The following is a 13,469-nucleotide window of genomic DNA, read 5'->3' on the forward strand; positions in this document are numbered from 1 at the left end:
CTATTAAATTTATTTTTAATCTTATTAACAATTAAGTAAAATAAATGATTTTATACAAAGTCTTTGTATAATTCAACTTCTTCACTGTGATTCAATTGGATAAAGAAAAAATATATTTATGTTTTAAGCAATTTATTTTAAAACTATGGATTTTATAGGGACATAAAATTTAATAATATATCATATCCTTATATACAATATAAAACATGTCTATACATTTATACAGAGCATTTACAGACTCAAAACACCTACTCGATATTGAAATGTACGGTACAAGTTTCTCAAAATATTTTGAATAATTTTGGTTTGATTACAGATTATTAAAAAAAAAATATTAGTGCATACCGGATGGATATTTTAAACTCCATGGAGTATGCCAAACTTTACGTACATTTAGAAAATTCCTAAATACGTAACTACATAAATGCTTAAATTATAAGTACAACATGTACATTTGACAAACAAATTTTTGAGCGTAATTTCATAATAACCGCACCCATAACAGAAGATCTACGGATTGCACAGAAGAAAATTAGGACGCAATTATCTAAATAATGTAATAAAACATATCGCTTAAACGTCATTATGTCATGTACATAGGTATCCAAAAGATTTGTTATATAAAACACATTTTTAAATAAATTTTAGGCTTTCGTCATTACTTATAAGTATAAATTACAAGAAGTTACTATGAGCCTCTATTTCTTGGTGAAGTTTATCTTCATAGGTTTAAAAAATTGGCAACGAGTATTCAAACACCAACACAGCCTATGATTAACATGTCCAAAGTTTCATAGACTATGGTTTAAATAACCCCGAGAAATATGAGTAGTTGACTCATACTTTGTGTATCACGAACGGCTGAGCCAGTTTTGATGGTTTGTCCAGTTTAGGGCAAAAAACAAAGGCACTAACCTTCAATTTGATCGCTATAAATTAATTATTGAACTGCGTAATTAAGTATAGTTATATAGGAAGAGGCCTATGTCCAGCAGTGGATGATTATTGGCTAATAATGATGATGATGATGTAGGAAGTAACTCAAGTGTTTTTTTCCTCTTTTAATTGGCAAAAACCGATAAACTTACTACGTATTCATACGAAATATACACATAAAAATATTATTCACAGCCTTACCTATGAATTTGATACCACATATAAAATTAATATTTACTATCCACAAATAATCATTCACATTCAAGAAAGCTTATTTATTTTTAACAGCGCCATCTAGTGAACGCCTACTCTTTTTCCCCAAGTTTTTTCTGATTTAACGCCATCTAGTGAGCGCTTCTATTCACAGGAAAACGATTGGACTCGTCTGTATGGGATTGCTTATTTATGCAGTGATATTTTATACAGGTTGTTGCAAAAATGGTATACTATTGGCGAATCTCCAAAACTCGTAGAACAAAAGTTGCTCAGAATGACCCCCTGAGTCACCCCCTTTCGGCTTAGTATACCCTTTTTGCAACAACCTGTACAATTCACGTTACATTTTGACCTGGTGAGAAAGCCCTGAGAACATAGTATTTGAATCCTAATGATGATGTCCCATAGTCAGCACACACGGCATCAAAGCGCCACAGACTAGAATGACGGTCTCGCACACAGATAAACTGCCGAAACCCGCCTTCTTCTGAGGCATAGAGTCTGTGGGCAGGAGCGTGTGAGTGTGCGAGTGCGGGTGTGTCAGTTCGGGCAGCACGTGCACTGTCGCCACGTATAGGAAGGTGCCGGCTGAGAACAGCATCGCTATACCTGGAAGGATGAAATGACGAGTCTTAATAATAGTTCTTTAGTTTAAAATATAGTTGGTCGAAAACTCACAAAACAAATAAAAACATAGGTACTTTGTACAACTTAATATACTTATGAGCAATAAAAAAGTTCCACTTACAAAACGCCGACACTAAATGGGCCAATTTAAAAAATATATATTTAAAATGTTAACATTTTTTTTTCGTTTATAGTTGTTAATATTCTGGTGCGCTGTTAAATGTATTTCAATATTGCAGACGGCGTCAATAACCTAGCATTTTCCGCTTAGGTGTAACTTGGTGCTTGCTCACCTCACTGGAATTTTTTTATTGCCAGTGAGTGTATTAGAACACCTTTTTATAATAAAACACATCTCACCAGTGGCATTAACATCGCTCATGGTCTGCTTGCTCTCCGCGCCGATGCAGAAGAAGGTGAGCAGGGTCATGACCGGCGCCGCGCACGAGAATATGAGGAGGTGGCGGCGGATGCGGCTCCTGAGAGAGAAAATAGTAAAATAGAATAGCATATTCTTTATTTGTACACAAAAAATGGAAAAAATAGAAAAAACTTCACAAGACATATTATGTACAAATGACAGTCTTATCGATTAAAGCGATTTCTTCCAGACAACCTTTGGGTGGAAGGATATTAAATAAATTATGCTGTTTAAAACGCCATCTAGTGGGGAATTTATCTATTTATACACACTTTATTAATAAAATAAAAAGTTAGCTTTGCTTCGCCTTAAAAAGTTGTCTTACTCCATACCGAAATTCGTAAAAATCTGTTCAGCCGTTTTGACGTGAAGAAGTAACAAACATATTATTATTATACACACATACTCACAAACAGGATGCGGTTCCCAAGATATTTTTTTTTCAAAAACTTTAGAAAGAACAAAGTTTACAGCGCCAAGTTTATTACTTATCTATGCAGATATTTGCTATTATATATGCTATTATATTTTATGCTTTATGTCAGACTAGAATAACTTAGAATGCCATCATAATCTAAATATTTACTGCAACCAATAATAGGGATATGCTTACAAACTTGATTACCTATATCAGATAATGCAAAGTTAGGTGAAAAAACATTGTTTTTAAATAAAAAGTTATAAACAGCGCCATCTACCGGCAACTTCTAGAACTTTTCCCTTATAACCTCTCTAACCCGGCGTGCATGAGGAAGGTGACCAGCCCGAAGGCGGCGGGCGCCTTGTGCAGCATGATGGCCAGGAACACCACCAGTTCTACGCGCGCGCGGGCATGCTCCACTAGCTGACGTGTGGACTATATAGTCATTCTGGTATTGTTGTGGCTTGTTCTATAGCTAATAAGGCTACAAATCTGCTGCTGCTAAACGTTACTATATCGCGATATGCTTAAAATACGGCGCTGTGAATGGTGGAACGCGCATTAACCGAGTTTATCGACGTAACGATAAACGTCACTATATCGCGTTTTGCCATTATTACAGCGCTGTGATTGGTCAAACGCGCATCAAACGAGTTTATCGACGTTGATAAGGAACCCGTGTAGCGGCTGTATGTATTTAAACGCGATTTTGATTGGTTATTCTGTAGTCAGCGTCCTATTAATAGCGATAACGCAGCGCCATCTATTGCAACCTATTAAAAATTTAGAATTTTTACGAGCGCTCTTCAAAAACCACAAACAGCGCCGAAACCTATTGGAAATTTGGAAACTTTACGAGCGCCCTACAAAAACCACTAACAGCGCCATCTACCGTCAGCTTCTGGAACTTTTAACTAAATATATTTTTTCACTAACCTCTCTAGCCCGGCGTGCATGAGGAAGGTGACCAGCCCGAAGGCGGCGGGCGCCTTGTGCAGCATGATGGCCAGGAACACCACCAGTTCCACGTCAGCATGGGAGGTGGTGGCGGCTGCGCCCAGCGCCACGCCGTCAGCTAAGGGGGAGAATATAATATCTTTAAGGCTTCGTCAAACAGAACGTGGTACTAGCGTCAGAGCGCTATAACTGACGCCACGCTGTGACGCTAAGATGTATCGTAAAATAACGTCAAACAGACCCCTTAGCATGAATTTTCATCGTGAACGTGAAGTAAAATTCATCGAGAAATTTTATATGAACAGCACCCCTGGCGGTCGGTAGCAGAACTAAAATTTTCCTACAAAATTCATCGAGTCATTTTACTTCATGTTCACGGTGAAAATTCATGGTCTGAGCGCCAGCGCTAGCAGCAACGCGTTCTGATTGACAAAGCCTTTATTCACTTATTAAAGTAACATTCAGCATATCATAATTTGCAAGGTAAACTAAACTAGTAGAAAAGAAGAGCGGTAGTAGCTCAGTCGGGTATGCGCCCGCTTCTCACGCCAGAGATGCGGGTTCGAGTCCGGCGCTGACATGACAGAAGAATTATTACTATGAGAGGGGGTTAGGTTTATCTGCACCTGACCGTACCAATGAGTTCTTTGGAATTTAAGTACAATGCATACCACCGCTGTTACGGTGAAGATAAATATTGTGAAGATACCTGCATAATATATCTAGATTCTGGATGCGTACCCTAAATGCATTGTACTTATTCATAAAACGACTACGGCTTGTGACTTATCACGTGAGTACAAAATGTACAGTAAAAAGCGGGTGGCCCGCTTGCGAGCTCTCTGACAACCCTTTTGGGGGAAGATGCCTATTTATTATATTGACAGACAAATACCCCGTTTGCGCAAGGCTTTAGAGAATTTTGTATGAGGAGTTATATGTGACTTTTATATTATATCCATCCCGCCTACCAAGCGTGAGATTTGAGGAGATGGGAGATCTTTGTCTAGTGTGCTGCAGCACTGCAGTGGAGGCCGCGACTAGGCAAACGTAGTGTGGGACGCCCTCCGGCTAGATGGGGTGACGAATTGCGAAAGGTGGCTGGTTATGATTGGATGCGGAAAGCTAAAGATCGCATCCAGCGGCGTGCTTTGGGAGAGGCCTACGTCCAGCAGTGGACTGCTATAGGCTGATGATGATGTGCTGCAGTGGATTCTTCCGGGTTGTGTATTTGCGTTTAAGTCGATTATATTTTTACGTTTAGAAGTTAAAACACATTTACATTATGATATTGACTAACATTAACAAATGATACTGGTATTACGGATAGTTGTAGCTATAGATACTTATTTGATTTGTGAAACAGATGTTCACACAATACCTCAGAAAATTACATCATTTTCTATTTACTTATAGTATATACTTACTTATGTTATTTTTCACTTGTTATGTAAGTACTACTACGACCATTATGTAGTGTAGTTCGTACGTATAACACTAAGGGTCTGTTCCACAATGTCTGGTTAGTGGCTACCTGACGGATAAAATACATGCTGTCTCTTTCTGTTATTATTTTTTAGACAGTGACAGCATGTATTTTATCCGACAGGTAGCGACTAACCAGACATTGTGGAACAGGGGCTTAATGTATGTCTATTGCTATACTTACCGGCAAGTTTATTTCTTAAGAAAATAACAACATGAAAGTATGATGCTATTTCTTCAATATCATTAGTCAATTGGTCACGTACTAAATTCTTATCAAGCTACTGAAGCTAAACGCGATAAAGAATTCGAGATAAAATTGATTTTCGAAACGGCCCCTTGTAACTATTACACGTTACAATTATGTACCATTATTGAAATCCATCGGGCCACGATTTCAAAACAAGATCCCGTGCGCAACTCATCGTGTGAGCTTGTGTGTGTTTTAGTTAACAGTGGGGTTACCACCACCGACTAATAACAATCGCATCGCTGATCTGTCAATCAGCTGTCATATCTATACAAGTTATGTCAGTTTTGACAGATAAGCGACGCGTTTATAGCTAATGTGCGGCGGTGGTGCGGTACTAATTTCACAGAATTCTTCAGTCAATGATCTTTCCACAAATCTGATAAAAGTCTGGCGACTGATGGCAGATGCAACAAGAAAGAAAAAAAAAAAAAAAAAATTCACAGAATGACTTTTTTGCTTCATGGCTCACAGTTTGTTAGTTGGTCAAGGTACAAAAGTGTATAGCTCCTAATGAAGCTGACCATAACCAGGCTGATGATGAGGATGGATATGATAAAATATCTGAGTACCACCAATGAAAATTTGCAATAAAAAATCATTTAGCAGCATCACTCCTGTGTCAGAAATGGCCAGCACGGGGCACAATCAAGACGTGACAAAAGTCTCCGTCGCGCTCACTCTTGAGGCTGCGCGATGTGAGTGAGCGCGATGCAAAACTTTAGTCTTCATTGCGCCCTGTGCTAGCCCTCCAGATTGACTTTATTTTGTAAGTTACCTGCAGCGTGCACCACTAGTCCAATAGTAGCAGTGACATTCTTCTCCACGGGATTGCTGGAGTCCGTGTGCCGCGAGGACACCTGGTCCACCAGCAGCATGAAGACAAAGCCTGGAATAGGAGGATACATTAGGGACATAGCTCACATAGCATAGAATCTTGTACAAACACTCTCAAGTTTGTCTAGCCCCTTAAAAGGGTCTTTTCAAAGGGAAAGGCTGATTTTTATCACATTAGGTATAGAACCTTGAGTCATTGCAATAAGGTTAATATAGCCTGAGCAACTTTAACACAATATTGAAATAAAAATAGTATAGGGATAAAATACCATTCAAAACAAGGAACAACATCAGGCAATCTTTAGATTTAATAATGTTTTACTAGACCATCTCATCTAGTCTAAACTGTTTTTTCATTTGATTAAATCTATATAACTTTAAAACACAATCAGTGACTTTTTTCGCATAACATGACAAATCACCTCACCCAAAACCAAAGTGATCCCGATAACAGAATGCAGATCCCCTTCATGTGTGTCAACAGCCGCTGCCGTGAACACCTCGCTCTGCACTGTCGGTTTCTGTGTGTCACTGAACAATGCCCGGACCCCCTCGGGGATGATCACGGCCAGTGCCGTGCCCACCAGCAGGCCTGCACCGAATATTGTCACTTTCTTCAGCTTGTCCTGTGGAGAATGTGGAAAGTTTGAAAGGTTGGCAGGAATACAGGAATAAAACTTCAATGTTACTTCTACTTACATACTGTTTGTGCCAATTTAATAGATACCAACCCCTTTAATTTAAAAACAAATTTAATTGTTTATTGACAGAGAGGGATGAAACAGCTCATAGCTAAAAAAATCTATAACTTTTCTATGAATAAGCGCGTAATATAATAACACCCCCTGTTTTAGGAAAGGGATTAAAAGGAGGGATGTAGTATTGAGTGAGTATGTATTAATGTGTCATTCCATCTCAAGGAAGCTGTAACTTCCAAATAAATTACCCAAAGTCAAACCATATTAACATTTGGTTTTGTGGGATGTATGTGATAACATAAGTTGTTTTCTATGAATAAAGTAAATATTTATTCTATTTTAGCATAAATCAACTTTTGAATGAAAGTGACTACTTATTTGGGGGGGTTTGTTAGTAAATGTTATGGTCATAAATTTTGCAATTGGATAGCATATTAATAAGCCTATGCATGCCTAATACTCGATATAATACAAAACGAAAAGTGCCCAAAACTGTAAGATTGAGTTTTTAAAGTCAATGAAAGAAATATTTTCTTATTCATTTTATTATGACAATTAGTCAAATACCGCTTTCGCGGATATTAAAGTATTACTTCATTTATCGATCACGCATACGTAAATGCAAGTTGCGAAACTTAGAAATGCGAACTAAAGCAAAATATTGAGCCACTTCGACCCACTTTTTAGGTCGAGTAAAAAATGGTTTCCCTCCAAAATATTGCCTCAAAATTTGGAAGGCCGCTTACCTCAGACATGCTGACATTGAGGGGGATGATTCCTGCTGTGTAGGACCCCACCAGCATCACCAAAGCCAGTAAAATCAGCACCCAAGTCCCTTCCATGATCGCAATGTTTCAAAACCACTTTCCACAGTAAAAATAAAAAGAAACGTGTGCTTTTTCAAATGGTAACTAGCTAAATGGATAATCAGCTATTTGGACTGCATGTTTCACTTCACAACAAGCTATTTAATACATAGAATTTTAATAAAACTATCGAAATCCGAACTTAACTATTTGGCAACTTTGACAACACAACTGTGCCATAGACAAAAACAACTGTTTTTCAGCTGTCACTTCGAAAGTGATATGGATTTTCTCATTCAGCCATAACAGAATGTTTGAATTTTTTAGATCTTTCAATAAATATTATGATGAAAATTGGCTTTTTTTCTAACTGAAGCTCCATTTAGTTACCTTTATAATGTATTGTAATATGTTAAGTAATATGTTCAGAATTTTACATCTTCCACGTAGGCGCTCCAATTAACGCCATCTAGCGTTGAGTAGCATGATCAAATCCTACTAATCTGTCATACGTTGGTATGTCGTAGCATAGAATAAGGAGTACAGTCGTAGGTATTACAAATTAATTGTACAGTGATTATAACAATTTCATTCTTATTTCTTATCGAGGTCAAAATAAATAATTAGTTCAATACATAATTATAAGGCATTGTTAAGGATGAATGAACAAAAAACAATATGAAATCCACCCATACGATGCTCGCTTATAATTTTTGCATACAATCGCAAATTTTATTCAATACCTACATATAATCATGTTTTTTTGTAGGTCATATTTCACGTGGAATGTGATTTTTACCTGTTTTTACATTATGACAATGTAGGTAGAGGTACGTAGGTAGTACCTAATTACCTACAGCTTAACATTAAAAGGGCCCTAGCAAGGGACTTTGTTTGAGCCCTAGTTATGAGGTAAGTACATTTACTTGTGAACATAGGTAAACAATAAATAAATAACAGGACACAGATATACAAATCATTATGCAAATCATGCATACGTGCCACCTTACATGTACCTAGTTACCTACACTACCTACTTAATATGTAACTGTGTAGATATATCAGCTGTCCGATACCATATATTATTACAGGCTCTGCCTAGCTTGGGGTCAGATGGCCGTGTGTAAGATGTCTCCACATCATCATCAGCCAATAATCATCCACTGCTGGACATAGGCCTCTCCCAAGGAACGCCACAACAGTCAACACTCGGTCCTCGGCCTTCCTCATCCAACCACTACCGGCTACCCGCCTATTAGACAAGGTGTCAGATAGTGGCTGGATGAGGAAGGCTGATGAAAGAGTGTTGTGGCGCTGCTTGAGAGAAGCTTATAATAATAATAATAATAATGCGGCAGGGCAGCTTGTGGCGAGCTGTTGGGCATTAGCGACCCCACCCACCCGATGCCGGGGAGAACCCCTGTTCCTCATCTCTGGCTTGCCTTTATTGGTTGTCCAGAGTGAACACTGACGAGGAACAGGATCTCCCACCTCTTGCTTGCCTTCACTGGCTGGCTTGAGTGGTGTACCGCTAGAGCATTTTGCTCGGAGGAAGGAAGTATATCCAGTAAGTGCTTGTAGGGGTCTTGACCGGTATCCGCGATTGCTCTGAGAGCCTTGGTATACCTCTCCATCCTCAGCACCTCATGCCATGTTGCCCCCTTGTTGCTACGTCACTGTAATGTGCTAGCGACTGTTTTGGGGGGCCCATTTAATGTGTGTGCGAGTCACCCCCTGCCTTTTTATCCGTATGTGAAACATATAGGTCCAGGCAGGGGCCATAGTCCTTCCATAGTCCCAGATACCCAGTCCATTTAGCACCCCATTCCATAACCCTGTATTAGTTTTCTCCATATCCTTCAATAGTCCTGCACTAACCGGGGATTTTCCTTGGGTTTACTTCTATAGTTTACACAGGGAAAATCGTCGGTTAGTGTCACATTTCATATAGATTAATGTTGTCAAACGGGCCTCTACATGTTGGCTTCGGCCCCATGCAAGCCTTCCAAATGCCCGGGACCCCATGGTCCCGAGACGGTAACGACACAACATAATAATAATAAATCTTTATTGCAGGTGTATACCCATAGTTAAAATTAAAAATACATTAAATTCACAAATAAAATAAAATACAATAAAAATATGCTTATGTTCAGCTGCGAATGATTACAGCATTACGTCCACCTTTTGTGCACTTATATCTCACATTTGTGCAATAAAGTATTAAATAAATAAATAAAATTCAGATAAAACGAGGTTGATTGACTTTTACTCCTCTGAAATTTACGAAATTATTTTTCTTTACTAAAACAAAATTATTTTTTACAGAATTCTGTCTGAAATCTTGGTAAATACCAAGCTGTTAGGAAAGAAGAATCCATTATGGACTAAGGATTATCTTTCTACTTGATTTCATATCGAAGCCTTCAGCATTATTTATTTATACGTGAGACCACTAAAGTCCACATTGTGATCTTAATCATGGATTTACAAACCCAATTCCCTAGACTCATCTGATTGTTCATTATTTATTACACAAGAATTGTTATGAAGTTTAATTTTCCTATAAAAAATGTATCGTATCTAGATTAGGTCTTAGTCTTAGGATTTTTTCCTTTATTCTATTCTATTCTCTGCACCCAATACCCCAGTGTTTGTAATGCACCTGGCTCTCTTGAATGGAGCCTTTGTGTATACCTACAATATAACCAGGGCTTAAACTGCCTTCCTATAAGCTTGGACGATTTCCTATGACGCTGGTCCTTACAATGTTTTCCTTCATCGTAAGAGCACGTGGACCTGAATAGCTGAATTTACTTAAATTCTTTATCTGAAAAGGATTCATTGGTAAGTCATCATCACGAGTCACGACCCATCACGTCCACACTGCTGGGGTCCAGGTCTCCTTCCAATGAAGGAAGGTTTTATAGGCCTAGTCCACCACGCTGGCTTAGTGCGGGTTGCAAAGCTAAGCAAGCTTGTGCTGAGAGAGTTGTCGGGTAAGTGGGCAACTCGACGGTCAGATGTTTTGCAACGTGCAGTCCGAAGCACGGAATCGTCCAGAAGAACCACATGAAATCGAACACCCATCCAATGACTGACCGTGCCAGTTGTTGCTTAACCTCAGTGATCAGTTACGATCACTGAAGCCCGCTCGACTACGGACGTACATTAACATGCCCGAATTAGAACCTACATCCTCGCGAATTTTAAGAGAATGATTCCGTTACACCACAACAACACTTATCATTCTACTCATATTTAATTAACACCTCTGCTCTGATATTACAGGGTGAAGAAAATTGTGCTCACCTTCTGAAGTACCCAATACCTACTTGATTATAATTACCCAGGGTATCTGCCAATTAACAGATGTTGCTATGGCCTAGCCGCATTAGGGTAATGGGCAGGCGTGAATCGTGATGCCCGTTGTAGTAATTTTCTACACTCAATGCATTTAATTGGTAGTTATATTGTGTTTATTAGTGTGAAATCTGTTTTCAATGAGACTTTACATTGTAGCGTATTGGTTCCTGAAATTCTGAGCGCCTATCTCAGCTTACAACGTCCAGGCATGCTGCTCTACAATTTACACGGGAACTAAAGTCTGTTTTTTAATCTCAGATACTACATTGAATGATTCTGATCGGTTCATCAACAGGCGATTGTACCGTCAATAGAACGCCAATTAATCGCTATAGAATCTGTCAATTTCGTATCTGACATTATAAAACATACTTTAGGCTAGAAATTAGGGGGACATGTACAAAGGTTCCACTCGAGAGAGCCACGTACAGGAACTTCACCCCGCTAATAAAATAGATCCTTCAATTCGTAATAATATTTTCTTAAATTGCTTCGACCATTTCTTAAGTACCTAACACGAACAGGCAAACGCAGCGTGGGACGCCCTCCTGCCCTATGGACTGATTACCTTAGGCGGGTGGCGGGTAGTGGTTGGATGAGAAAGGCCGAGGACCGAGTATTGTGGCGCTCCTTGGGAGAGGCCTATGTCCAGCAATGGATGATTATTTGCTGATGATGATGAAGAAGTAGCTTCGTAAATCTCTGCCAAGTCTACTTCATTTATCATACTATTATGTTAATTTAAAATACTAACACACTTATTAACACTATTGTCGTCACTGCAACATAAATAAAACATACGTATGCACTAGTCTAGAACCTAATAGGATATTGATTGGAAATAAATCGAATTTTAATTTAAAAGTAACTATATGTACAAGCATCATTGATCATATTAAATACCTACTAATACACATCTCGATTCCACTCTAAAATAATAATAATACAATAATAAAAAGGCAGTTTTTTCGAGATTTATCGAAGCTCTCATTGAGAAAATTGCTCAGTATGATGGGTAGGTATAGAGTATAGACCCACCGAGGATGTCACCGATAAATCTTCACCCTATGTAGGTATAAGTACACAATCATAATTATTTATAATTACTTACCTAACATATATTTAATTTACCTAAACATAGTGAATTGTAGTTCACGGTCAAGGAACTTCTGAAAAACAAATGAAACACGCGAGTTTTATTAAGTAGGTATCTAATTCAAGGAATTACTTATAACTATCGTCTACGTATCGAAGATTATGTATTATAGAGTAACCTAATTAATACATAATCGATTAATCGGTCGGAACACACTAAATGCAACTGCCGGTAAGTTACTTCCCAAATTAGAATTCTGCAGCACACTTGACCTTATTCCCTATTTGATAAAAAATAAACTCTAGAGCAATGAAAAAGTTCTGTAACATAAGCACCAAATTACTCCTAAACTGTAATATTGAAGTGATAACTCAGAATATTACAAATTACTTAGTCATAAACGTAAAAGTGTAAAAGTGAATTTTATAAAAAAAATGTATCCATGATAATTAAATATTAAAAGTAACATAACCCACCAAATGTTAAATACTGAGTTTCTTAGACTTAGTAAAATGCGATTAATACTAATCGCATTTTACTAAGGGTAAATACTTAAAAAAAAACAAAGACTAAATTCTTGCTGTCTCCCCCTATCGCGGACTTGTTTTGAAAACGATTTTCAGAATCAAGTTGAAATTGAAGTTGAAACTAATAACTTCGTACCTAAATGTTATTTTATTTAGACTTCGCGATAGGGCCCCTAGGACTGTGTAGGGTACCTACTATGAAGTATACTATGTACTACAGCATGTCACCACCATCGTCGGTCGTTCAACTTTACAGTAGCTACAAACAAGCAAAGCCACTATTCTACTAATATCCAGATTAGCCAGTGTCTATAAGTACAGGCTGATATTTTTATCAGTGAATTATCGTTGCCAGTGCGCAGTAAGAATAAGACCAACTCTTTAATCTCAGAAACAATTACTATGTTTAAAAAGTTAAGTATGTATCTGAAAAATGTTATCTTGAAGGTTAAGAGAGAATTATTCAGACTTATTTTATGAATTTCAGGTTCCGACCGATGGCCTTAGACAGCTAACAGCTAACCGGTAGGTAGCTAGGTAGTGGCTGGATGGACCGAGTATTGTGACGCCTAGTGGGAGAGGCCTATGTCCAGCAGTGGACGATTACAGGCTGATGATTATAATTATGAATTACTTAAGACACATTATTATCCACGATTATTTTAGCCCAGAAAATTTAATTAAATTTTAGATGTATGTACTCTTATATAAATTGGTCTGCTTCTTTGTGTTTATGTAAGTACCTATGTGTAACTGTAACTCCAAGAAGACAAATTTATATTGTATTTTATTGTCTACTAGTCAAAACTTGTAATTGGTTCTCTGT

The 13,469-nt window shown here is 38.0% G+C and overlaps 1 protein-coding gene across 2 annotated transcripts; it reads right to left on the reverse strand.

Moving 5' to 3' along the window:
• Positions 1–325: 325 nt before the first annotated feature.
• Positions 326–7,901, reverse strand: LOC105396541 (zinc transporter ZIP9). Of its 2 annotated transcripts, XM_048631891.1 has the most exons (7): positions 7,595–7,901; positions 6,578–6,776; positions 6,092–6,202; positions 3,641–3,696; positions 2,929–3,011; positions 2,140–2,258; positions 326–1,761 (listed from the first exon to the last, which is right to left on the reverse strand). In XM_048631891.1, the coding sequence occupies exons 1-7, from the start codon at positions 7,688–7,690 to the stop codon at positions 1,541–1,543; spliced, it is 885 nt and encodes a 294-aa protein (XP_048487848.1). In that variant the 5' UTR covers positions 7,691–7,901; the 3' UTR covers positions 326–1,540. The 2 variants fall into 2 exon arrangements, with proteins under 2 accessions (XP_048487848.1, XP_048487847.1); XM_048631890.1 differs by lacking the exon at positions 2,929–3,011 and having other exon boundaries at positions 3,558–3,696; positions 7,595–7,899.
• Positions 7,902–13,469: the final 5,568 nt, after the last annotated feature.

This window comes from Plutella xylostella, chromosome 30, assembly GCF_932276165.1.
Source record: "Plutella xylostella chromosome 30, ilPluXylo3.1, whole genome shotgun sequence".
Lineage (NCBI taxonomy): Eukaryota > Metazoa > Arthropoda > Insecta > Lepidoptera > Plutellidae > Plutella > Plutella xylostella.